General features: G+C 35.2%; 1 protein-coding gene across 1 annotated transcript; it reads left to right on the top strand.

Annotated features, from left to right (window-relative positions):
- The first annotated feature begins 833 nt into the window (after positions 1 to 833).
- Positions 834 to 17,110, top strand: ccni (cyclin I). The gene is made up of 7 exons (XM_056446252.1): positions 834 to 1,078; positions 1,997 to 2,153; positions 4,628 to 4,762; positions 7,263 to 7,337; positions 8,929 to 9,069; positions 11,352 to 11,585; positions 15,905 to 17,110. The coding sequence occupies exons 2-7, from the start codon at positions 2,040 to 2,042 to the stop codon at positions 16,271 to 16,273; spliced, it is 1,068 nt and encodes a 355-aa protein (XP_056302227.1). The 5' UTR covers positions 834 to 1,078; positions 1,997 to 2,039; the 3' UTR covers positions 16,274 to 17,110.
- The last annotated feature ends 10,190 nt before the right edge of the window (positions 17,111 to 27,300 follow it).

The raw sequence follows: 27,300 nt of genomic DNA on the forward strand, positions 1-27,300 counted from the left end.
TGGCTGCTGTGTTCCATGTTAACGACGGCTATTGGTTAGCGAATCGACTGCTTTTCCTGTGGTCCGATTGGTTGTTGCTGGGTTTTGTTTTGACAGGGTTGCCAGGGGGTAGAAGAAAATGTACAAATGCATTCCTCTCAGCTGTTCATTTTGCGATAACATTAAAATTTTCAAAGTATAATTTATTTTAACTGTTTAATAATCGAGTGAATAATCGGAACATTAATTATTGTTATGTTATTTATTATTTATAATTCATTATTATGTTAGCTGAAGTCATAAGTAACGGATTCTGATTAATTTGAGATGATACATTTACTTATAAAAGACGAGAATAGTATTTTAATTAAAATATATGACCGTATCAGGTAAATCGGCTTTAATAAGATAAATGTAGTGTTACATTTATCACATTAATGATCAAATATCTAAGCCTGTGTTATAAATACATACTTAATATAAAAATATTTTACTCATTATATAAAAAGGTATATTAATTATCAAAAATATTAGCCTTAAATCGAACTTTTAATCCATTTATCCATCAATTATCTCATATTTCTGTGTCATCCTGAGGGTCTGAATAGGACTGTACATGAAAGTAGTTCGAACAGTACGATCTACACTCTAAAATACATCCGACAGAGAAAGTAGTCCTCTTATGGCACAGTTACCGAATTCGCAAAATTTGTCGTTGATCATGAAACCTGAAAGTGTATCTACATTTAAAATTTACACTGTTTAGTATTATTATCCATTAGCAATTTTTCACAATACTTAATATTCGTAAGAAAACATTTTCGTTCTCTTTGGTTGAAGAGGTAGGCGGAGGGTTCTCCTTCCCTTCTCAGTCTCCTCCTCGGAAGTAGACGTCCGTGTCTATATTCCGTTCATTTTATTTTTAATATCAGTTTGGAAGGATCCCTTTTAGTTTTTTTAAATACCCCCACCAAATTTTACGGCAAACATGGAGGCGAAGCTGGACGCTTAAAAAAATGACGGAATCCGATCTGCTCCTCTATTTTACCTCAGTTTAATGGACCGGATGATCTGCGTTTCCCACAACCTTGCAGGGGAGGTAAGAATCTAAGCATTTCAGAAAGCTTTTAGAAACACTTTAAAACATTTAGCCTGAATTAACTAACGACAATAGTTATAAATATACACATACATACTCATTTAGGATTTTTAGTATAGGCTAAGGTGAGTAAAATCACACGAATGTTGATCTATTGCTGTGTAGCTTGTGAGCTAACATGTATGTTATGCAAACTGCGTCAACACAGTGTTAGCATGTCATATCAAGCCGGTAGTATGGGTTTGGTCGTTTTAAAGTCGTTGTTTTTAATAAACGAGTTATGTTTTGCTCATATACACCAGATATGCTATATATATACAACATGAATTGGATGCTGAATCACTTCAGTGTTTAAAAGACAGATGATCCCACATAATAGAGAGCGTTTTTAATCAAATGGTTTTATTTTTAAACAGAGTATGATGTTCACTGTTGAATTAAAATGTAAATTTATTATTATATGTAATTTTATTAAGGTTATTTAATAATTTTTAGTAAATTCTGATTAAAAAACGTTAACGAAATATCAGTGAAAATGCAAGTACACATAATAGGTTTGATTAAAAAAACTAATAATTAGCAATTTTTGATTTAACATGAAATCATGATTACTTTAAGTATTTGTCTTTATAAATATCAAATGGTAATAGAAATAGCTAGGACACTGTGTGTATAAACTATTAAAAGCTTTGATTGTTAAAATATTGTTATATGTATTTATTTTTTTGCAAGCAGGATGGATAAAACACTAATGTTCGACACTGATTTGCCTTACATTTTTTACATTGTTTTTAAATTAAAATAGCTTAAATAACTCAATGAGTCAGCTCAATCATTCATTTTAATCTTTGACAGATTATGTTTCATTATATATTTTGTGATTCATATATATATTTTATGTGTTTTTTTTCCACTCAGGTAGCTGTATCCAGTGGGGAGGTAGGCTTTTCCAGGGTTTGTGATGAAGTTCACCAAACCCCTGGAAAGCCGGAAACTGTCATCTCTTCTAGAGAAGGCAGTTTCTAGGGAAGCCAAACTATGGAAGGTTTACGTGCCAAAGAAACCTACCAACCAGGTCAGTCAGTCAGCTGATATCTCTGGTTTGTTAAGTATAACTTCACTGTTTACATTGTGGGAGGCAGATAGTTATGCAAAAAATGTAAGGCACTTTGTTTCATGAATGGTTATGCTATTTATCATCATTATTTACATTATGAAGGCCTGAATTTTCGATTCGAGTCCATAAACTTTTTCACAGAGAATCACTGGGATTGTTGTAGTTTTGTGAGGCTGTTTTATCTCCAGATACTGATGTCTGTTGATCGTGTTTGTCTATCACACATACTGTATATGTGACACCTGTATGTCAGAGGTTTGCCATACACACACACACACACACACACCCATCCATTTTATTGTGTTAAATATAACAACAGTAAAATCTTTATTATTAACAGTAAAATATTATTGTTTCAATTCATTTCTAAATCAATTACAAAGTTTTTTTTGTCGTTTCTCGTTTTTAATTAGGGTGTATTAGAACATTGAATAAAACAACAGTTAAATAGTGCCAAAAATTGCCAGGTATTTTTGCATCATTTGATGACATTACTTGAGGATTTCAGTGTAGTCACAGAGTTCTGTATGTAATTCTCATTTTAAATAATTATACCTTTGCACTTTTTCAAACTATTAGGATTTCTCAGTTTGTCTACTTATTTTTTAAAATTAAAAAAAAATATTATTAAATTATGATCATTTATTCTTTTATGTCTTTAAATATGTGCAGGTCAACATAAGCATGTCATTTAATGTTACACTAAATATTTTGCGCCAATATTTGGACATCTTAAATTTTAAATGTTGTTGAAAATAAATGTAATTAAAAACTAGTGCTGTCAAAAGATTATATGCATCCAAAATAATAGCTTGTATTTACATTACATTACCCAAATAATTATTTTAATAATTGTTTAATAATAATTTATTTATATATATATATATATATATATATATATATATATATATATATATATGTGTATATATATATATATATATATATATATATATATATATATATATATATATATATATATATGTATATATATATATATATATATATGTATATATTATACACACACACACACACACACACACACAGTTGAAGTCAGAATTATTAGCCCCCTTTTTGTTTTTATTATTTTTTTTATTATAATTAAAAAAAAAAAAAATTATGTTTAACAGAGCAAGGCTTCTTTGTTTTTTTTTCCGGCTAGAATAAAAGCAGTCTTTAATTTATTAAACCACATTTTAAGGTCTAAATTATTAGCCCCTTTATGCTATATTTTCTCGATAGTCTACAGAACAAACCATCGTTATACAATAACTTGCCTAATTACTCTAACCTGCCTAGTTAACCTAATTAACCTAGTTAAGCCTTTAAATGTCAATTTAAGCTGTATTGAAGTGTCTTGAAAAACATCTGGTCAAATATTATTTACTGTCATCATGACAAAGATAAAATAAATCAGTTATTAGAAATTAGTTATTAAAACTATTATATTTAGACATGTGTTGAAAAAAAATCTGTTAAACAGAAACTGGGGAAAAAATAAACTGGAGGGCTAAATATTCAGGGGGGCTAATAAATCAACTTCAATTCTGATATGTGTGTGTGTGTGTGTGTGTGTGTGCACAAGTAAAACTTTTATTTTGGATCTGATTAACCTATTAAAAACGACTTCTTAGTATTAAGTTGTTTAAATAATTTAAGCTTTAGTCATTTTAAATGAAAACCTTTCCTTGTAACGTAACTTAACTAAAACAGCTTTTTGTGTTTTATTTCAAGTAACAAGAATATATTAAAATTGTTTTAATTGTAGTAACTGTAATAACCTTGTGGATATTTTCAGAATTGCATTTAAATATCAAAGTATATACAGTTGAAGTCAGAATTATTAGCCCTCTTGAATTATTAGCCCCGCTGTATATTCTTCCCCAGTTTCTGTTTAACGGAGAGAAGATTTTTTTCAACATTTCTAAACATAATAGTTTAATAACTCATTTTTAATAACTGATTTATTTTATCTTTGCCATGATGACAGGACATAATATTTGACAATTTTTTTTAAGACACTAGTATTCAGCTAAGTGACATTTAAAGGCTTAACTAGGTTAATTAGGCAAGTGAGGGTAATTAGGCAAATTATTGTATAACGATGGTTTGTTCTGTAGACTATCGAAAAAATATACATTGCTTAAAGGGGCTAATAATTTTGACCTTAAAATGTTTTTTTTAAAGATTAAAAGCTGCTTTTATAGCTGAAATAAAACAAATAATACTGATATTATAGGAAATACTGTGAAACTTCCTTGCTCTGTTAGACGTCATTTGGGAAATATTTGAAAACAAATTCACAGGATGGCTTACAATTTTGACATCAACTCTAAATCTACTGTGTTTGCTCTAATTGGGTAATTTCACATTGAACTAAAACATATTTAGACCTGTATGTTTTGTGTCTCATTAAATGTGTTGTATTTTATCAGGATACAGATATTTCCCCTGAAAAGCGTGATGAGGCCGTCCGCTGGTTGAGAGATGTGCATTCCCAGCTCAAACTCTATCCAGAGACCCTGTGCCTGGCCATCGGCATCCTGGATCGCTTCCTCTCCACCATTAAGGTAATCTTTAAAACCGTCTGGCAGGTCAAGGTCTTCTGCCCCAGTCAATGATTGTGGTTTTATGACATTTTGTATAATCCAGCTGTCCTCAACAGGTTATAGCCGTGCGTTGACTGGCTTGATTGCAGCCCACGATAGGCTCTTTATATAATAACATTTCTTTTTATAAGCAATTTGTATAATAATTTAGCTTTTGTGCATCATATGATAAATTGCATACAATATTTAAAATTGGGTTGCTTCGCATAACAGCGCCTAATAATGCATGAATTAATCAGGTGTTACATTTATGCATTTTATGTTTTATGAATGATAATTTATGCATTGTGCATTTCGTATATGCATAAATATTCAATTCAAATTTATGTATGTAGCACATTTCACACACTATGATAATTCATAATGCTTTAAATACATAAGAGTGGTGTTTGGGGAAGGTAAATTTTGAAAGTAATGCATTACAATATTGAGTTGCTCCCCCGAAAAGCAACTAGTTGCATTATTTAGTTACTTTTCATGGTAAATAATGCATTACTTTTGATATTTAAAAAATATAATTAATATTATATTAATAATTGGCAAATAATGCATTACTTTTGATATTTTTGATACATTTGATACTTTTTTTAATGCACTTTTGAGTTACTTCTGCATTACTTTTTCTGATCTGGCTGAGGCTTGATCTCTTTCAGAACATGCAGTTTTTTTTTTTTTTATTATTATTTTTTTAATTAATTAATTTAATTTTTTTAAATAGAGGAGCTCTACAATTAACAACACACTGTATAACCTTCGTTTACCTTAAAAAAAAAAACTCATTAATGTAGGATAGTCTTTGGAGAACTTCCTGACCCCATAGCTATACATGCTGTATGTACAGATTAATGAATGTTTAAAGCAATGCTACTTTTTGTCTTATTAGTGAAGCAAAATCACTGTCCATTCAGATAATCATCTTTTTCCTATTTCTATCGCAGAAGTGTAAGACTCTGTTATCTTGGTTTCTGTTTGTTCCTACATTCTCTAATTGCATGCAGGATTTAACGTGACTACGTTCATTTTTAATTCAGCAATTTATTTTTTAAAAGCGAATTAACTGTTAATTAAAAAGTAACTCTCATTTATTTTTTTAAAGTAAATCAAATATTATTCATTTTTAAAAGTGGTGCGTTACTTTACTTGTTATTTAGAAAAGTACTATTATTACGTAACTCTCTTTACTTGTAATGCGTTATCCCCAACACTGCATAAGAGGATTGATCAAATAAAAATTATCCCAAAATAAGTAAGAGATAAAAATAACAATAAATTAATATGAATAAGACTAGGTTTAAAAGGAATAATAAACAAAGAAAGGCATAAGTAATGCATTCTGCCAGATAGTTACAGTACTCATTCGTGCTTTTAAGTGCACGATTAAAATCGTAATCATAAACATGAATACAGGTTTTGCATCATGATTTGGATAATGTTTTTGAGACTGTTAACTTGAGTTCCATGAACAACATTATTTTTGATCTGTTTTCAGACTTTGCTATGCAATGGTACACTTTGGAAAAGTAGGGAACATTTTTAGTCAGGATGTTTTATTATACAACACTGACTGTTGTTTTGATTTTCTCCCTTTCGTGCTATTGTCTTTGCAGAAATGACTGATATGCAGTATGTTTTTAAATAATTTTTAAATAATATAAAATTATGACCACTCTTCTTTATAAGTACATAATAAGTACAGGTCAAAATAAGCATGCCTTTTTAATTTTTGCATAAATATATCTCTTACACCAAGTAATTTGCACAAATATTTGGACCTTATACAGTGCTCTGAATAATTGAGTACAGCCCATTTTGAAAATGATTATTTTTATCCATTTCTCAGTGAATATAGGCAATGTATTTTGGTGCATTTAAACAAAACAGATTTATTAAACAGATATATTTATTAAAATAATATTTTAGCCACCAAAGATGTTTGGAAATTAAAAGATAATACAATTAAATTAATATATTTCAGCCTACAAAATTTTTCACATTTTTTGCTCTCCTCTTTTTTATTTTTTTATTTTTTTATACAAATATAATATTGTATAGCTTCCTATTAATAATATGAATTGAAACGATTTGTGAGGGGTGTACTTAAATGCTGAGCATTGTATATTTCAAAAGTTATTGAAAACTATAATTAAAAACCACTTCATCTTAGTCTTAATTATTCAAGTTTTAGTCATTTAAAATGATAACTTCTGAGTTGCATAGACAATTCTAGGTCTCTGTTTTTGAAAGAAAGTGAAACTGCACTGTGATGTATTTTTAGATGTTTTTAGTGCATATCAGATTAGTTCTTATGTTTTGCTATCTGAGTGATCAGGAAATAAACACAGGAAGTACAATGTGAAACATTTGCCCTTAAACATTGTGGCAAACTGCGTGCATGATAATAAGCATTGCACGAGATGAGTATTGCAGTACTATCACTGATCAGTGTCTCTTTCTTTTTCAGGCCCGCCCAAAGTACCTGCGCTGCATCGCCATCTCTTGCTTTTTCCTGGCTGCTAAGACCAGTGAGGAAGATGAGGTGAACACAGTATTATTATGCTGATCAATGTACAGCTTTTAACAAATCTTTTTTAACAGAGCGAGGACATTTTCACAGTATTTCCTTTTTTCATCATTTTAAAAAACATTTATCAATATAATCAGCCCCTTAAGAAATATTCACATCACTGTTCTCTAAGACTTCCCTTGATATAACCCTACCTTGCCTGGTTAACCCAAATAAGCCTTTAAATGGCATTTAAAAGCTGAATACTAGTATTGATTTATTTTTAGAGTTTTTAACATTTATTTTATTAGGACAGTGTAGTGGAGACAGGAATACATGGGGAACAGAGAGAGAGGGGAAAGTATCAGCGATACCTGAATCAACACCTTTAGTATATGGACTAATTCTTACTATTAACTAGTGGTTTATTACCTGCTTACTATTAAGATACTGATTGTTTATTAGTAGACCTACATAGAATCTGCACCTAGAGATTTTTAGCCCATTATTGAGCCTAGTTATTTACTTATGTAAATGTGTGTAACTATATATTTATTCCATTTTTATATTAATTTCAGTAGTATTATTGAATCATATGCAAATTTGTATAGGATTTGTGTACAATACAGTTTGTAAAGGAATATTTTCTATCTTTTAGGTGATATATTATATAAAAGACTTGCATTCTTTGCCAAACAAGTGGTTCTAATTGGCTTTGCATTGTAAACATTAAATAAAAGTTATAATTTTTAGTTACTGTACTCATAATAATATTATCCACATAAATTTACAGATTTAAAAAAAGAAAATCTGATCTGAAATTCTGTCTGGCCTTGTTTATTAGTACTTTAAAAGTACACAGTCTACATCCCTAATCTTAGCTAATACCTTAACCAAACTACTACCTTATTAACAATTAGCATATTGAGCTAAATGTAATTGTAAATGGTTTGTTAATGGCAAGAATTGAACCTCAAAATTTGGCTAGCTGGATACTAGTCTGGCCCTAGTATCTTTACAAAACAATGTCTACAAAAATATGTTGTACTGTCATCATAGAAAAGATGAAAAAGACTTGGGATATGTTTAAAAATGAACAAAACATTGACATGATGGCTAACAGTTTTGCCGGAAACTATATGTGGTGTTTTAAGAGCTGATTCATAGGCAGTGTGTATTTATATAGTCTTAGTTAAATTCTGCTTTGGGAAACGGTGACCATGGACTGAACTTCTCTGACGTCAGGAAGAGAAGCTGATAAATGTCCTTAAAGTCTAAAATCAGAAAAGGAAAAAAAAGTGTCCTTTAACCAAGGCTAAAGGCTGAAAAAACATTTCCTTCATGTACTTCATGAAAGGACAGTGAAAAATAATCTCCAGGAATATAACCACTGAGATTTCTTCACTTAAAAGCTGGACAAATATTTAATCCAGTTATTTTCTGGCTGCCCTTTAAAGTCATTTTTGGCTAGATCTCAGCATGTGATTTGGCTTATACCTAGTGACTCAATTATTTTAAAGTTTTCCTCATTTAGCTATTAGATTTGAACATTTTTCTTATTCCAGTTTGTGTAATTTCTGTGCTCATAATTATTAACTTTTTTTTTTATTTGTGTGTTTTGCAGCGGATCCCTTCTCTGAGAGAGCTGGCGTCCAGCAGCAAATGTGGCTGTTCTCCATCTGAAATCTTGCGGATGGAGAGGATTGTTCTGGATAAGCTGAACTGGGACCTGCACTCTGCCACTGCATTGGACTTCCTTTACATCGTGAGTGCACTTCCTCTCAATTAGGCCTAGTTTTCACATGCTTTTCGCAAGTGACCCGATCACGGGTGATCAACCCTGACACATTACACACTTACTTAGATTTCTGTCTTGTTTCTAGTCCAAATATCTAGAAATTCTTAAATTATGAAGCAACTCCAGACACACAGAAGGGCCAAGCAAATAATAAGCTTTTGTTTTAAGAAATATGTCAAAATGAAGTGAGTTTTTTCCTAAAACAAGCAAAATAATCTATCAATGCGTTAAGCAAAATAATGGTTATTTTTTTGCTCACCCCATTAACAGATTATTTTGCTTGTTTTAAGGAAAATCTCATATTAAAATGTGTCATATTATCTTTTAAAGCAAGACCATATTTTTGCTTCTCTTAAAAATGCTTCTTGATTTTAGAATCTTTATGTATTTGGACAGGAAAGACGACTAAGAAATCCAAGAAAAGCATTTTGCATAAATATTCAAGTTGCCACCAAACTGTCCAGATCTTTATAGATATTGCTATTCCTGCTTTGTCATATTCATAGAGTTTTCACACAGTTTCTGTTTCTCTAAATGTCTAATTTATAAAGAAAATGAAACATTTCGATTGTGTAAACACCATAAAATAAATACATTTTACATCAAAAACAAGTCAATTGATTGTTAATTTCTCTGCATTGTTTAGTATGCTATATGCAGTCCTGGTCTATGAGTTGACAAATATGTTTAATAAGTAATTTTTTTGTATTTTAACTCAGTATGCGTTATGTAATTCTGGTAACATTTTACTGTAAGGAGTCATTATTGGTAGATTAACTAAAACAAACTAATAATGGGCAATTCATTTAATACAGGCAATATTAATTTTAGTAATTGTTAGTTAATAAAAACACAGCCATTAGTTCATGTTAGCTCAGGTTCACTAAATAGTTGCAGATAAAATTTTCGCATTTTGACTAAGTGCCTTCAAGGCAAGTCATTTCATTCAGTGGCCATCTTTGAAATGTCTCTCGGACAGTATGCTCGGCATTCTGTCTGAATGGGGAAACATCAAATTCTCCAAAACTGTTTGCTAAGCTTACGGTGGCATTACATATTTGGAACCCCCATTAAAATTAAACAACAACCATCTAATTTTGTTTCTAAACATTCAAATCAAACAAAATTGGCATTTTTCAGGTTGCCCGAGATAATGCGCATACGCACTTGAAGGGAACGAGATCACGACACCAACCTTATTTATGGCTGTTCCAAACATTATCACCAATTGCGCTGCTCTTCTGAATTAATCCACAACTTGGTCTTGATGGCGAATCTCCTCCAGAAATAACAGCGACTCTTTGTGTTTGCTGTCATGTGATGTGCATTTGACAAGGCAGACTTTACCTCGCATTTGTTTCATACAGATTACAAAACCAAAAAACTTTTATTTTCATGTGTAGTGGGTTTATTTAAATGTACAGATTTCAAGCTTAACGTGGATAATGTGGAAGCAAGTATTCGCTGAGATTCCAGTGTGTTTGTTGATCCCGGAGATACGTCAGTCTATATCGATCAACGATTGGCTCCTGTACTAGTAGATGCCATAATGACGTTACACTTTTCTCCATTCAAACACGTGAGTGGCACGTCTTGTGGATTCTATAGTCTTTTGATTTTAATAAATGTTGAAATTTGCATTAACTCTGGATGTTGCCACACTTGGCAGGGTTAATTTGATTAAAATAAACTCGATTTAAAGCTGCGATTGCTCTGTTAGTGTGGTTAATTTAACTAAGATGGGCCTCAGTCCACTACTGAACGAAATGATGGTACATTAGTATTGAAATATGATTCCAACATGGACCAGAAGTGTCTTATTGGATAAAAAAAATAAGGCACAATATATTAAGGAGGACAGATTGCTTAATCTAGCCCCGTATTTTATAGTATTTGCACTTTTACCAATTAGAGAAAATGCACAGACATTGGAACATCACCTTAATTTGAGTATGGCATTTATTCCAAACAAATCCCATCAGACTAAATTTGTTAAAGAGATTATAACAAAACTGTCTGATAGATGTTGGTGCGTGTAGGAGGAGAAATAAATTAAGATGGCCTAAATCTACTGTCTGACGTCGGTGTTGAGGACATATCCTGTTTGTTGGCATATTGAGGTGGCTGTTAATAGCCTGGCTCTCCACGTGGGTGCTGAAGGGCTGCCAATTCATCCGGTTAAGTGCTGAGATCTTAAAGAATATATTGATTTTTTTTTTATTTATTTTATTCATTTTCCCCCTCTGCAGTTCCATACGATGGTTTTGAGCTGTAAGTCAGGGCGTCTGAGCGCGGCGCTGTCGGGTCTGAACCCATCGCAGCACGTGGCTCTGCTCACCCAGCAACTCTTCCACTGTCTGGCCCACAATGCACTGCTGCAGGTGCGCGGCTCTTTGCTGTCCCTCGGCCTCATCACGCTGGAGCTGGAGAAACTCTGCCCTGATTGGCTCGCTCTCACTGTCGACCTGCTGCACAGATTGCAGGTGAGAACTGAAGTTAGATTTAAAAAATTGTGTTTGATTGTAGTATGATTAAGAGTTTGATGAATGGTGAAGTGAATTTGAGTGTAAACATTGATCTTTTCACATTCTACAGATTTTTAATTTGAACAATGTCCAATGCACATTTAATTCAATGCAGATTTTAGTCCACCCCAAAGAGATGCAGTCGAAGTCAGAAATATTAGCCCCTCTATATTTTTTCCCCTAATTTCTATTTTACCGCAAGAACATTCTTTTTCAACACATTTCTAAACATGATAGTTTTAATAACTCATTTGTAATAACTGATTTATTTTATCTTTGCCATGATGACAGTAAATAATATTTGGCTAGATATTTTTCAATATTTATAGGATTCAGCTTAAAGTGACTTAAAAGCTTAATTTGGTAAATTAGGCAATTTAGGGTAATTAGGCAAGTCATTGTAAAAATATTGCTTACGGGGGCTAATAATATTGACCTTAGAATGGTATTAAATAAATAAAAACTGCTTTTATTCTAGCCGAAATAAAACAAATAAGACTTTCTCTAGAAGAAAAAATATAATAGGAAATACTGTGAAAAATTCTTTGCTCTGTTAAACATAATTTGGGAAATATTTGAAAAAGGAATTCTTTTGAGCCAGTTTGTGGCTCAAAAGATAACCCCAAAAGATACGCAACCCTAATAATATACACTCACCAACCACTTTATTAGGTACACCCGTCCTACTGCTTGTTAATGCAAATTTCTAATCAGCCCATCACATGGCAACAACTCAATGCTTGTAGAAATGGTCAAGACGATCTGCTGCAGTTCAAACCAAGCACCAGAATGGAGAAGAAAGGTGATTTAAGTGACTTTGAATGTGGCATGGTTGTTGGTGCCAGATGGGCTGGTCTGAGTATTTCAGAAACTACTGATCTACTGGGATTTTCATGCATAACCATTTCTAGGGTTTACAGAGAATGGTCAGAAAAAGAGAAAATATCCAGTGAGCGCCAGTTCTGTGGGCGCAAATCCCTTGTTGATGCTGGAGGTCAGAGGAGAATGGCCAGACTGGTTCCAGCTGATAGAAAGGCAACAGTAACTCAAATAACCACTCGATACAACCGAGGTCTGCAGAAGAGCATCTCTGAACACACAACACGTCCAACCTTGAGGCAGATGGGCTACAGCAGCAGAAGACCACACCGGGTGCCACTCCTGTCAGCTAAGAACAGGAAACTGAGGCTACAATTCACACAGGCTCACCAAAATTAGACAATAGAAGATTGGAGAAACGTTGCCTGGTCTGATGAGTCTCGATTTCTGCAGCGACATTTAGATGGTATAGTCAGAATTTGCCATCAACAACATGAAAGCATGGATCCATCCAGCCTTGTATCAACAGTTCAGGGTGGTGGTGGTGGTGTAATGGTGTGGGGAATAATTTCCTGGCACACTTTGGGCACTTTAGTACCAATTGAGAATCGTGTCAACACCACAGCCTACCTGAGTATTGTTGCTGACCATGTCCATCTCTTTATGACCACAGTGTACCCATCTCCTGATTGCTAGTTCCAGCAGGATAACGCGTCATATCATAAAGCACGAATCATCTCAGACTGGTTTCTTGAACATGAAAATGAGTTCACAGAACTTAAATGGCCTCCACAGTCAGCAGAGCTCAATCCAATAGAGCACCTTTGGGATGTGGTGGAATGGGAGATTCACATCATGGATGTGCAGGTGACAAATCTGCAGCAACTGCGTGATGCTTTCATGTCAATATGGACCAAAATCTCTGGGGAATATTTCCAGTACCTTGTTGAATCTATCCCACGAAGGATTAAGGGGAGTTCTGAAGGTAAAAGCGGGTCCAACACAGTACAAGTAAGGTGTACCTAATAAAGTGGCCAGCGAGTAATAAAATGCTTGTAAATAATCTGCCATGAAAAATCAACATTGGTGCGACACAAGGTTTTAACGGTTACACTAAGACCTCTTTAATTTGACCTATTCTGAAATATTATCAGTCCAACAGAAGGCATGATGTGGGAAAACCACACCGATCTGTAAACTTGATTCAGTGCCGGTTGGGTCTCAGCGTCGGTGTCAGTGGTGTTTTGTGATGATCCAGTTAGCTCATTATTCCTCGTTTACAGGGGCTCCTTTCATCTGATGAACTCCTCTGCGTAGTCCATACGCTAGAGCTGCATTAGCGTGTATAATCCGGCTCACATGCTTGCTTTTCTGGCGGCTCTTTAACTCTTATCATAACTCAGAAGAGGCCCGGTCATTCACTTCTCCAATGCAAACTCACTTATCTATGCGCACAGTGAGGTTAAAGACAAACTAAAAATAAAAGTCCTCAACGTTACTGTAATGAGTGTCATACGCAAGATAATTCTCTTAGTTTCCGATTTCTTGTACCTTTAAATGTAAAGCGGCAGTAACTAATACTGTTTTAAGATGTTTTGAGCATTAGTGTTGTTTAATATAGGGCAACAAAACATGATTTAAGATTTATTAAGCTGTTGAAGCATACATGTGTGGTATCATTTGTGGTTATATTGTTGATAAATACCTTTTCTGAGCAACAATGTTAAGCCTTTTTTTTGTTTCAGCAGAACAAAATGCTTGGAGTGAATGATTTTCTCTGTGAAGCAGATAGTTTAAAAAAAACATTAATAATTAAAAGCAATATTTCTAATAAAAAATGATGATTAATGATCACAGTTGTGTCATAAAACAGAGCAATCTTCCTATTACTGTTCATGATAAATATGGCAAGCCTCTAATCATGATTATAAGGTTATAAATGTTACTAAAATTAAAAAACAAAGTTTTGGGTCATAAGGCTGTGCAGGAAATGCAGCATAACAGTGATATTGAAAACTCTGTATTTGATGTATATTATATAATAAATATAATATACAAGTTATTTCAGTGATGGAGAGCTGAGATTTGATCATCTTTACTCTAGTCATCAGTGTCACATGATCTTTCACTTATTATTCAAATATGATCTCATGCTTAATTTTTTAAAATTATCAATATAAAAAGCAACTCTGATGCAATTTTTATAAGTATTTTGTAGTAAATTATTTTATAGTGTTTTATACTATATAAAATATATATTATATTAGTTATCAAATTCTATTTATTTGCCATTAAGTGCTGTGTTTATATATATATATATATATATATATATATATTTTTTTTTTTTTTTTTTTTGTGTCTAGTTTTTATGTCTGTGTGTGCGTGTATATTTTTGAGCGTGTGTTTTTTTTGTTTTTGTGGGTTTTTTACTGTTTATTTTTGTGCGTGTGTGCGCGCGTTTTTGTGCATCTGAGTGTGTTTGAGTTTTTTGTTTTTGTGGGGTTTTTAGTGTTTATTTTTGTGCGTGTGTGTGTGCGTGTGTGTGTGTGTGTGTGTGTGTGTGTGCGCGCATGTTTTTGTGCATCTGAGTGTGTTTGAGTTTTTGTTTTTGTGTGTGTGTTTGTGTGCATGTATGTTTGTGTGCATGTGTGTGTTTTTGTATACATTTGTGTTTTTGTGCATGTGTGTGTATTTTTGTTGTGTGTTTGTGTTGGTTTTTGTGCGCGTGTACATTTTTCTAACGTGTGTATTGTGTGGTTTTTGTTTTTGTGCATCTGTGCGTTTGTTTGTATGTTCTGTTTTTGTTCTTTTTTGTGTGTTTTGTGTTATGTTTTGTGGATCTGTGTGTTTTTTTGTGTGTTTGTTGTTGTTTTTTTGTGTTGTTCTGTTATACACGAACATATTTTTGTACGGGTGTGTGTTTTGTGTTTGCTGCATCTGTGTGTTGTTTTAGTGTGTTTGCTTTTGTGTTTTTTATGTGTGTGTTTGTGTGAGTGTTTTTGTATGTGCATGTATGTTATTGTGTGTGTGTGTGTGTGTGTGTGCTTTCGTGTGTGTGTGTTTTGTGTGTGTGTTTTTCGCGTGTGCATTTGTGTTTTTGTGTATGTTTGCGTGTGGGTTTATGTATTTAGAGAATACAGTTCTTTGGGGGGAAAAAGGTATTTTTGATGAAACTTGTGTAGTGATAAATCATGAACCCATGAAGATAAATGTTTTATTTTTATTTTGAAGTAGAAGCTTGGTTATTTATTAATAATATAAATAATTTGCTTATATATTCACAACAGAAAATATTCTTAGGGGCATCAAATTAAGGTGAAAATCATCAAAAATGCTGGCAACTTTAAAAACAAAACCAAAAAATGGTTGCAGTGAAACAGTTAATGCCTCCTTCCTGACCACACAAACGTTTCATTTCATCTTGCATTAGCATATAATACAGCTTTCTTCTCTTTCAGATCGACAGTTCTCAGCTGATCTGCTGTCGAGAGCTAGTCGCACGTTGCCTGTCCACACACACGGCTTCCCTGCCTCCTAACACTGTGTACATCTGCCGTCCCCTACCGGAGCCTCGGGACGAGGGAGTCCTGCACGTCTCCCTGGCCCCGACTGCACCCTCTGACCCCAACAGCACCCACAGCCGCTCAGCCAAGCGCAAGGTGGAGCAAATGGAGGTGGACGAGTACTTCGATGGGATCAAGCGCCTGTACAATGAGGAGAATCCCCAGGAGGGGGCGCTCCTGTGCACGGCGCAAACAGTAGGAGGAGGACAACCAAACGCTGGTTCCTCTCCCTGCCCGCCTCTCCAGCCTGTCAGAGAAACCTAGAGGAAGAAGAAAACAGCCAAACGATCACACAACCGCAGCAGCCTCGGCCATCACTGCACCTCAGAGCAGCAGAAAGATAAGACAGAAATACTAACACAAACATATCCTGTGCATGATGACACTTCATGAAACCAAAAAAAGCAGACAAAAACAAAAAAATCTATATATAAATGAAAAAACGAGTGCAAAAAAAGTAGGAATATCTTTCCCTCCATCCATCTGTGACGCTTGTATCGTTCCTGTTTGTCTTTTTTTATGTGTACTTTTATCTTTCACTTCATCTATAACCTTCACTCTGTTTATTTTGACTCTACTCGAGTGCTCTTAAGACTTTTGATATATTTTAATGTGCTATATACATATATATGCTCACTTATCTGCGCGTATATATGCATAAACACGGCCATGATTGAAAGAGTGTGTCATTTCTAAAGATGTATATTAGTTTTTGTACAAATATACACTCTCGTTCATGGCTGAGTTCAATTGCTTGTGATTGAATGTGTGTGTGAGCGTTTGAAGGGTGATATTATCCCTATCACTTCCTTATATTGAGCATTAACAATGAGCTAGTGTTATCTGTGGCGTTAGATCACACTGTTAGATGAACTGTTTGTTGCTTGTTCTAAGCCTAGTAATGTAACCGTTATATTGAGTAGATTAACATGCATACGAGTCTGAACTAACACGCTTTTTTGACCTTTACCATTCCTTTGCTGATCATTTACTATCCTGCAGAAATCTTTCTCTTTCTCTGCTGCTCTGAGGTGCTGATGCTCGACAGGCCCGCTGCTGAAAAACCTCCCAATGCTCAAATAAATGAACATCTCTACTGAATCGTGTCTGGTGGTGTGTTTTTCTGAGTTTGTGTACAAAGGTATCCATTATAATACAATAATAACTCAAATATTCTACACTCCCTGACAAAAGTCTTGTCGTTGATCCAAGTTGTAGGAGCAACAGATAATAACTTGACTTCTAGTTGATCAGTTGGAAAAGTGGCAGAAGGTAGATCTTTCTGATGAATCATCTGTAACTGCATCCCAATCATCACAATTACTGCTGAAGACCTACTGGAACCTGCATGGACCAAAAATTTTCACAGAAATCAGTCAAGTTTGGTGACAGAAAAATCATGGTTTGGGTTTACATTCAGTATGGGGGCAACATCAACAGCCTGAGGTATCAAGACATTTGTGCTGCCCATTACATTACAAACCACTGGAGAGGGAACATTCTTTAGCAGGATAGCGCTCCTTCTCATACTTCAGCCTCCACATCAAAGGATTGGCCAGCCCAGTCACCAGATATGAACATTATTGATCATGTCTGGGGTAAGATGGAGGAGGCATTGAAGATGAATCCAAAGAGTCTTGATGAACTCTGGGAGTCCTGCAAGAACGCTTTCTTTGTCATTCCAGATGACTTTATTAATAAGTGATTTGAGTCATTGCAGAGATGTATGGATGCAGTCCTCCAAGCTCATGGGAGTTATACACAATATTAACTCTTTTTCCACTGCACCATGACTTTATATTTTACACTGGACATTATTTCTGTTAAATTACAAGACTTTTGTCTGAGCAAAGTCAGACCTTACTGTCCTAATTAAATAATTAAAAATCAAGTCATGATCATATTTTATTTTGGTAAAATAAGTGTAATCTAGAGGCATTTGCCTTTCATATAAGCCACTTCTGATACCAAATGACCAACTAGAAGTCAAGTTATTATTTGCTGTTCCTAACACTTGGATAAGTGACAAGACTTTTGTCAGATAGTGAATAGTAAAGCACTGGAATTCATCTGTTGTTGTAAGTCTATAGTAGTAAAAATGCAGTAATGTAATCAAATGAATCAGTAATGTACTGTTTTCTACAACTGCACACAGTGCTCAGCATAAATGAGTAGCGACATCCTCTTGAAAATGAATATCTGTTATCTATTTCTCTGTGAATATGGCCAATCAAGTTTGATCCATTTAAACAAAACAAATAAAAATCAAATAAGAGTTTGGTCGCTGAACATCTTTAGGAAGAGAATAATAATACATCTAAATTCAATTGAGTTATTGCAAAAAATATATTACAACAGCCAAATTTCAGCTAAAATGTTACATTTTAATTTTTCTTTACATTTGGTTTTTCCTGTTATATTTTTAACAAACATTAATTTGCGTGTACTATTTTATGGATTGGGATCTTAAGTTTTTATATATATATATATGTATACATACATGCATGCACGCAAGCACACACACACACACAGTTAAAGTCAGATTTACTAGCCCCTCTGAATTATTTTTTCCCCGATTTCTGTTTAACGGAGAGCAGATTTTTTTCAACACATTTCTAAACATAATAGTTTTAATTGCTCATTTTTAATAACTGATTTATTTTATCTTTGCCATGATGACAGTAAATAATATTTGATTAGATACTTTTCTAGACACTTATATATATAGCTTAACATGACATTTAAAGGCTTAACTAGGTTAATTAGGATAACTAGGCAGGTTAGGGTAATTTATATATTATAAGGCAAATTATTGTATAATGATGGTTTGTTCTGGAGACTATCGAGAAAATATTAGCTTAAAGGGGCTTTTAAAAAGTTTAAAACTGTTTTTATTCCAGGCCAAATTAAAAAAAAGCTTTCTCCAGAAGAAAAAATATTATCAGACATACTGTGAAAATTTTTGTTTTGATCTTTGCTCTGTTAAACATCATTTGGGAAATATAAAACACACACACACACACACAGAGTTCAGTTTTGGCTTTGGTACTGTCTAATCTACAAAAATATATGTACAAATATATTATTGTAGAGCATCCTATAGAAAATATGAATTTAAAAGAGATTTGTGAGGGGTGTACTCAATTATGCTGAGCACTAAATTAATCTATTGTATTAGTACACTTTACTATAGTTAAGTCCAAATGTTTATTATTTACCTTAAATTTCTATATTGATTTTTATGCGGGTTTCTGGTGAAATTTGAGGGTGCGTTTCAATCCGCTCCCTTGTTCACTAGGCACTGATCAGGGTGTACGGACCAGGGTCTAAAATGGGAAAGCAGGGTTTAGACAATTAAACTTATTCACTAATATTTAACCATAAAGGAACATGGTCAGGTACAGCGCAATCTGAAACAAAAATACTTTAGTCATTTAAAGTAAGGGCTGTAGTGTATGTGTATGAACGAGTATATATGGGTGTTTTCCAGTGATTGGTCACAGCTGGAAGGGCATCCGCTGCGTAAAACATGCTGGATAAGTTGGTGGTTCATTCCCCGGTGGCGATAATAAAGGGACTAAGCCGAAAAGAAAATAAATGAATATAAAGTAAATAGTGTTATTGACGATTGTAAACTACTTTGGTTGTTATGGTAACACAACAACTATATTAATATAAACAAATGACCCAATACTGTCGTTTTCATGCTATAGTATGTTAATATATGTTATATAATCTACTATAAAGTCCACAGTTTACTCTAGTTAAAACTAAAGAATACTACAGAATTTATTACTATAGTTCACTTGAGTAAATGCTACAACAAACTATAGCATTTGCTAAAAAGGTAAATACTATACACTATAATACTATAGTATAATTCAAAAACTCGATAAACTACTATCTGCTATTTTTTAGATGCTGTTTGCGCTCATTAACAACCAAGAAAAAAGGTGATGAGAGATCATGCGTGAGTCAAAGGTCAAACTATTGCGTCATCTCTTCTGTATGTGATATACGTGCTGATGTTAATGGAGGATGAATGAGCTGCTGGAGGAAATGTGTATTTGCTATCTAAAGCGGGCAGACGATGGATTCGTATTTAGGAATGTGTTAAAAGTGCTTTAGTGTTTCAGAAAACTTGTGTAACAGAATATCTCAATATTTATTACAATAAAGATCCATCATCATTGAGCACAACAGAGATATTTATGTACAATGAAACACTGATGTTTTAGTAGGTTATCCTCTGTACCTAAAGCATGGTAAAATGTATGATGGTCATTATTTTTGCTCTGTAAGTAATAGAATTAAACAGGACACCTTTTAATACACTAGGTGTATTACACGTTGTTTTATTTCTTGGACCCAAAGAGAAATCTCTGATCCATACAAAGTCTACTTAAACAGTTTGCTACATCAATTAAAACAATCGTTTTAGCATGTGTAATGTTTTCCTAATATGCCATTAATTTAAATAAAATCCACTTAGTGTGACAATTTGTTATTGAAAGTCCATTTAAAACAACATTTTATGGGAGTTTTCATAATATTTTACAGTAGGTTATTTTATACAGTGTATTTGAGCCATTTACTAATTATATTTCATATTTAAAGCAGTATAGTCATAGTCATTATTAAACAATCTTCCCCACATGACAGAATACTAAAGAAATGTATAGTGATTATTAGTGTTTTTGAACCATACTATAGTAAAGTGGTGTTTATATTATTGTATTGTACAACACTTAGCTAATGAATGCTCCAGCGTGATGTAGTATCAACTATAGTGAACTGAAACTATTAAATATTATAGCAGGCTTTAGCACAATAGAGTCATTGTTCATTATTGTAGTTGTTGTACATCAGTATGGTTCAAAAGTACTAAATTACAATAGGATTTTATAGATAGATAGATAGATAGATAGATAGATAGATAGATAGATAGATAGATAGATAGATAGATAGATAGATAGATGGATGGATGGATGGATGGATGGATGGATGGATGGATGGATGGATGGATGGATGGATAACATACTGCCGGATATGATAGATAGATAGATAGATAGATAGATAGATAGATAGATAGATAGATAGATAGATAGATAGATAGATAGATAGATAGATAGATAGATAGATAGATAGATAGATAGATAGATAGATAGACTGACGGATAGATAGACTGACGGATAGATAGATAGATAGATAGATAGATAGATAGATAGATAGATAGATAGATAGATAGATAGATAGATAGATAGATAGATAGATAGATAGATAGATAGATAGACTGACGGATAGATAGATAGATAGATAGATAGATAGATAGATAGATAGATAGATAGATAGATAGATAGATAGATAGATAGATAGATAGATAGATAGATAGATAGATAGATAGATAACATATACTGCCGGATATGATAGATAGATAGATAGATAGATAGATAGATAGATAGATAGATAGATAGATAGATAGATAGATAGATAGATAGATAGATAGATAGATAGATAAATAAAAATTTTCCTTCAGCTTATTCTCTGATTGCCACAGCGGAATGAACCGCCAACTATTCCAGCATATGTTTTAAGCAGTGGATACCCTTCCAGCTGCAACCCAGTACTGGGAAACCCATACACTCTCATTCACACACATAGAAAATTTAGCTTACCCAATTTACCTTCAGCGCATGTCTTTGGACTGTGGGGGAAACCAGCTTTCAGTTTTTCTTAACCAAACAAGTGGTTCAAATAGATTGAATTTGCATTTTATAACTTGATTTAAAATAAATAGATGGATGGATGGATGGATGGATGGATGGATGGATGAATGGACAGATGGACGGACGGACGGACAGACAGACGGATGGACGGACGGACGGACGGATAAATAAATAGATAGAGAGATAGATAGAGGGAGGGAGGGATGGACGGACGGATGGACGGACGGACGGACGGACGGACAGACAGACGGATGGACGGACGGACGGATGGATGGATAAATTAATAGATAGAGAGATAGATAGAGGGAGGGAGGGAGGGATGGAGGGATGGATGGATGGATGGATGGATAGAGGGACAGAGGGACGGACGGACGCATAGATAGATAGATAGATAGATAGATAGATAGATAGATAGATAGATAGATAGATAGATAGATGGATAGATAGATAGATAGATAGATAGATAGATAGATAGATAGATAGATAGATAGATAGATAGATAGATAGATAGATAGATGGATGGATGGATGGATGGATGGATGGATGGATGGATGGAAGGATGGATGGATGGATGGGATGTTGACAGGTAAGCTCAGCTCAGCGCGCAGGTATGCAGGTGGAACTGAAACCCGTGGGCGGAGTTACAATCTGAACAGGCGAAACCGCTTGTCAGCTCCTTCAGTTTGATCCTGCGATAACACACATTCACACACACGCGGAGAGAGAGAGAGCATGGCTACCGACTTCACACAGGAGTCCGTGCTGCGCTTCATCATCAACAACGGCGGAAAGGTGCGAAACACGGATTTATTAGCCCACTTCAAGCGCTTTTTGCGGGAGGTGGAGGAGCGAGAGCAGAACCGCGAGCTATTCAAGAGGTTTGTGAACTCCGTGGCGACTGTGCGGCAGGAGGAGGGGGTTTCTCATATTGTGCTGAGGAAAAAATACAGCGTGCATCTCGGAGATATCGCCAAGAGCCCGGAGCTTCAGAGACCGAGTGAAAGAGACTGTAAACTCGCTGTATTGACAGTCCCAGCTCGTGTCGACATCCTGCCAGCCGCTGGTATCGTCAACAATAACAATAATAACATATGTACTGCTAAATATGAACAAGCTGCAAAAACTGCTGTGAGGGAGCTACCTGTTGATTCCACTTCCTGCGCAAAGCAGGTTAACAACACCTGTACTTTGAAACCAACCCCATCTGACAGTCGTTCTGTTGGGAGCGGCCAGAGCTATGAACAGCCATGGGACTCAAAGGCAACATGGGAGCTGGAACATAGCAGTGTTTACCCTGCCAAACAGAGACAATTAAGGGAAGCAGATGGATGCGAGCAGTCCTTTGTCACTCCTACGCATTGTGCGTACTATGAAGTAAAACCATCGCCTTTGATTGAAAAAAGCATCAACACAAACTCACACACCAACGCTTGGCCTCTGCATTCAACACTTGGACAGTCTCTTATATTTAAATCATCCCCCTGTCTAGCAGATCGTCCTGTTTCTCAACACATAAACCCGACTTTGAGCCGAAGCAATGATAGCCTACTGCGACCAAACATTGGGTTTCCGATTGAAGAGCAGGATGAGTTTGATCCTGGTGTGTCTGTGGATGATCCTCCTAAAAGTGCAACATATTTACAGCTCAATCATCCATCCAGTTTGTCCTCAAGCCGAGACAGTGTTTCGATTCCCTCCCCGTCTGCTGACTCTGGTTGGACGGAGTGTTTTGGATGTGAGAAGTGGTCTGGCAATCAAGAGGTCGGAGATGAAAATGATGTACGCTCTTTTTTGCGTCGCAATCAGGAGGCAAGATTACTGTCACAGCTTCATCAACCGAATTACAACATCCCGACCATACATCGATCTACGGGTTATCTTGATGATGAGGGTTCGAGGACGTCCACCAGAAGCAGTTCTCCAGAAACCCACCGTGGACCTATTGTCCGACGGATGACGTCTCGTTTGCGGAGCCGAATGTGTCGGAGTCTTGGAGAAGATCTAGATCAGCCATTCCCAGAGGACAACCTTTCCGCACGACAAAACCGTCTCCAGCTGCTCTCCTCAACTTTAAGCATGGGGAATCTAGTTTCTTCAAGCCCCAACCGAGGATACAGTCCTCGAGCTTTCTCATCGCCTGCTGGATCCACACATAGCTTGGGAAACTCCATGCATGATGCATCCTTCAATAACAAGCTTTCCTCCATCCCTCTTGACTCCAGAGAACATGCATGGTTTGTAAAAGCAGCTTCAGGCTCGTGGACCAACATCTACTCTCTTTTCAGAGATGACCCCAGCCTTCTCTGCAAACGAGACTTCATATCTGGCTTCACCGTTCTTCATTGGATCGCGAAGCACGGAGATCATCGTGTCCTAAATACGCTGTCCTATGGTGTTGAGAAGTCTGGGATGACTTTAGACGTCAATGCCAAAACATTATGTGGATATACGCCACTTCACCTGGCGGCCATTCATGGTCACAAGAAGCTTATTCGACTTCTGGTGCAAAAATACAGAGCTGATGTGAGGATACGGGACAGCAGTGGGAAGAGACCTTGGCAATATTTAGGCAAAGATGAAAACCGGGACATCTTAGAACTTCTGGGCGCCCCACAGAAGCGCATCAGTGGGAGTCCAGGATTCTCAGCTCTGCTGCCAGCAAGACCTGCCACCACCAAGGTGAACGTCAAAAGACATTCGTCTATTGCTGCACTGTTCAAACACAAGTCTCACTTAAGGGTCTCATCTTCTTCAGAAGCCCTTTAGAGGCTCATGATGGTGGCACGTCTGTTTTTTTGGGTGAAAAAGCACTGTCACTTCTTTTTTTTAAATTAAAATTAAGTTACTTGCATAGAATGGTACAAAGTTTATGTTTTCAGTTGTGTTCTTTGTACATATTTCAACACCGTGTTTAAGTGTTTTTGTATAAATATTATTATACATGTAAATATATTACATATAGTGGGGTTGAGACAATAAATCAATGACTCCGAATTGAGAAATAATTCTGAGTTCATTTTTCTGGATGCATTGCGATACACTCGAATCAATTCTGAGCTTAGTTTTTACCAAATAATAGTGCTGTGTGCTTTAAAATAATCATTAACAAAGTTAGAAATGGTTTAAGTGAATTACCAGTGTTCATATAGTGATGTGTTTACATTTTGAGGTGCAACAAGTATATCTGATCACTTACAAATGAACAATCACTCTTATTTGTTAACACTTGATTGTATTAAACTAGCCTAGAGTAGCATCTGTTGTTACAAACTAGCCTAGAGTGCTGTCTGCTCTTAAAAACTAGCCTAGAGTGCCGTCTGTTGTTTAAAAACTAGCATAAAGCACAATCTGCTGTTAAAAACTAGCATAGAGTGCCATATGCTGTTAAAAACCTAGCCAAAATCACCATTTGTTGTTAAAACTAGCCTAGAGCACTGTCTGCTGTTAAAAACAATCTAGGAGTACCATCTGCTGTTAAAAACAATCATAGAGCTTCATCTGCTGTTAAAAACTATCATAGAGTGCCATTTGTTGTTAAAAGGTAGCCTAGAGCGCCGTCTGTTGTTAAAGACTAGCATAGAGCGCCATCTGCTGTTTAAAAATTAGCCTAGAGAGCCATCTGCTGTTAAAAACTAGCATAGAGCACAATCTGCTGTTAAAAACTAACCTAGAGCGCCATCTGCTGTTTAAAAACTAACATAGAGCGACGTCTGCTGTTTAAAACTAGTATAGAGCGCCATCTGCTGTTAAAAACTAACATAGAGCACTGTCTGCTGTTAAAAAATACTGTAGAGCACCATCTGTTGTCAAAAACTAGCATAGAGCGCCATCTGCTGTTTAAGAAAAGCATAGCGTGCCATCTACTGTTAAAAACTAACATAGAGCGACGTCTGCTGTTTAAAACTAGTATAGAGCGCCATCTGCTGTTAAAAACTATCCTAGAGCACAGTATGCTGTTAAAAACTAGCCTAGAGAGCCATCAGCTTTTTATAAACTATCAGAGTGCTATTTGCCTTTAAAAACAAGTATAGAGTGCAATTTTCTGTTAAAAACTATCCTAGAGCACCATCTGCTCTTAAAAGCAAGCCTAGAGTACCATCTGCACTTAACTATACTAGAGGGCCATCTGCTCTCAAAAACTAGCCAAGAACACTGCTGTTAAAAACCTAGTTTACAGTGTCATATGCTGTTAAAAATTAGCCTAAAGCACCATTTGCTGTAAAAACAAAAACTAGCAAAGAGCACAATCTGTTGTTTAAGACTAGTCTAGAACACCATCTGTTGTCAAAAAACTAGCCTAGAGCGCCATTTGCTGTTAAAGAACTATCATAGAGTACTATCTGCTGTCAAAAACTAGCCTAGAGCGCCATTTTGCTGTTAAAGAACTATCATAGAGTACCATCTGCTATTAAAAGCTAGCCTAGAGCGCCATCTGCTTTTTAACACGAGCCTAGAGCACCATCTGTTGTTAAAAAAAAAAAAGCATAGAGCGCCATCTACTGTTAAAAACTAACATAGAGTGCCATATGCTGTTAAAAACTAGCCTACAGCGTCATCTGCTGTTCAAAAACTAGTCTAGAGCACCCTCTGATTTTTAAAACTAGCCTACAGTGCCATCTGCTTTAAAAAAAAAAATTAGGCTCCATCCGAAACCGCCTACTACTCAGTAGGTACTGCATTTGAATTTAAACGTACTAAAGTACGTAAAATGTAAAAGTACGTTCTATACAGTATGAATGTGAGAAGTATGAATGGGATTCGGACGTACTACATCCGCCATTTTGTCATGGTCAAATTACCTACCTGCGTCAGTTGCATCGCTTCACTCCCATTCATGAATTCTCTCGCGGGGCATCATGGGATAGCGCAGCGTGCATGGGATGCGCACTTCAGAATCTCAAAAGTAGTAAGCCTTCCGGGTACTTCCCACATACTGATTTTCGAATTCTATGAATTCGGACATACTACTCTGCTCGCTTACTGATTTTAGCGTACTATATAGTATGGAAGTATGCGGTTTTGGACGAAGCCCTAGAGCACCATCTACTGTTAAAAACTAACATAGAGCACCATCTGATTTTTTAAATCTAACAGAGCGCCATCTACTGTTAAAGACTAACATAGAGTGCCATCTACTGTTAAAAACTAACATAGAGCGCCATCTACTGTTAAAGACTAACATAGAGCGCCATCTACTGTTAAAAACTAACATAGAGCGCCGTCTACTGTTAAAAGCTAACATAGAGCGCCATCTACTGTTAAAAACTAACATAGAGCGCCATCTACTGTTAAAATCTAACATAGAGCGCCATCTACTGTTAAAATCTAACATAGAGCGCCATCTACTGTTAAAAACTAACATAGAGCGCCATCTACTGTTAAAAACTAACATAGAGCGCCATCTACTGTTAATAAATAACATAGAGAACCATCTACTATTAAAAACTAATATAGAGCACCATCTGATTTTTAAAAGCTAGCATAAAATGCCATCTACTGTTAAAAAGTAATATAAAACGCCATCTACTGTTAAAACTAGCCTAGAGCCCTATCTTTTGTTAAAAA

Source organism: Danio aesculapii, chromosome 21 (assembly GCF_903798145.1).
Source record: "Danio aesculapii chromosome 21, fDanAes4.1, whole genome shotgun sequence".
Lineage (NCBI taxonomy): Eukaryota > Metazoa > Chordata > Actinopteri > Cypriniformes > Danionidae > Danio > Danio aesculapii.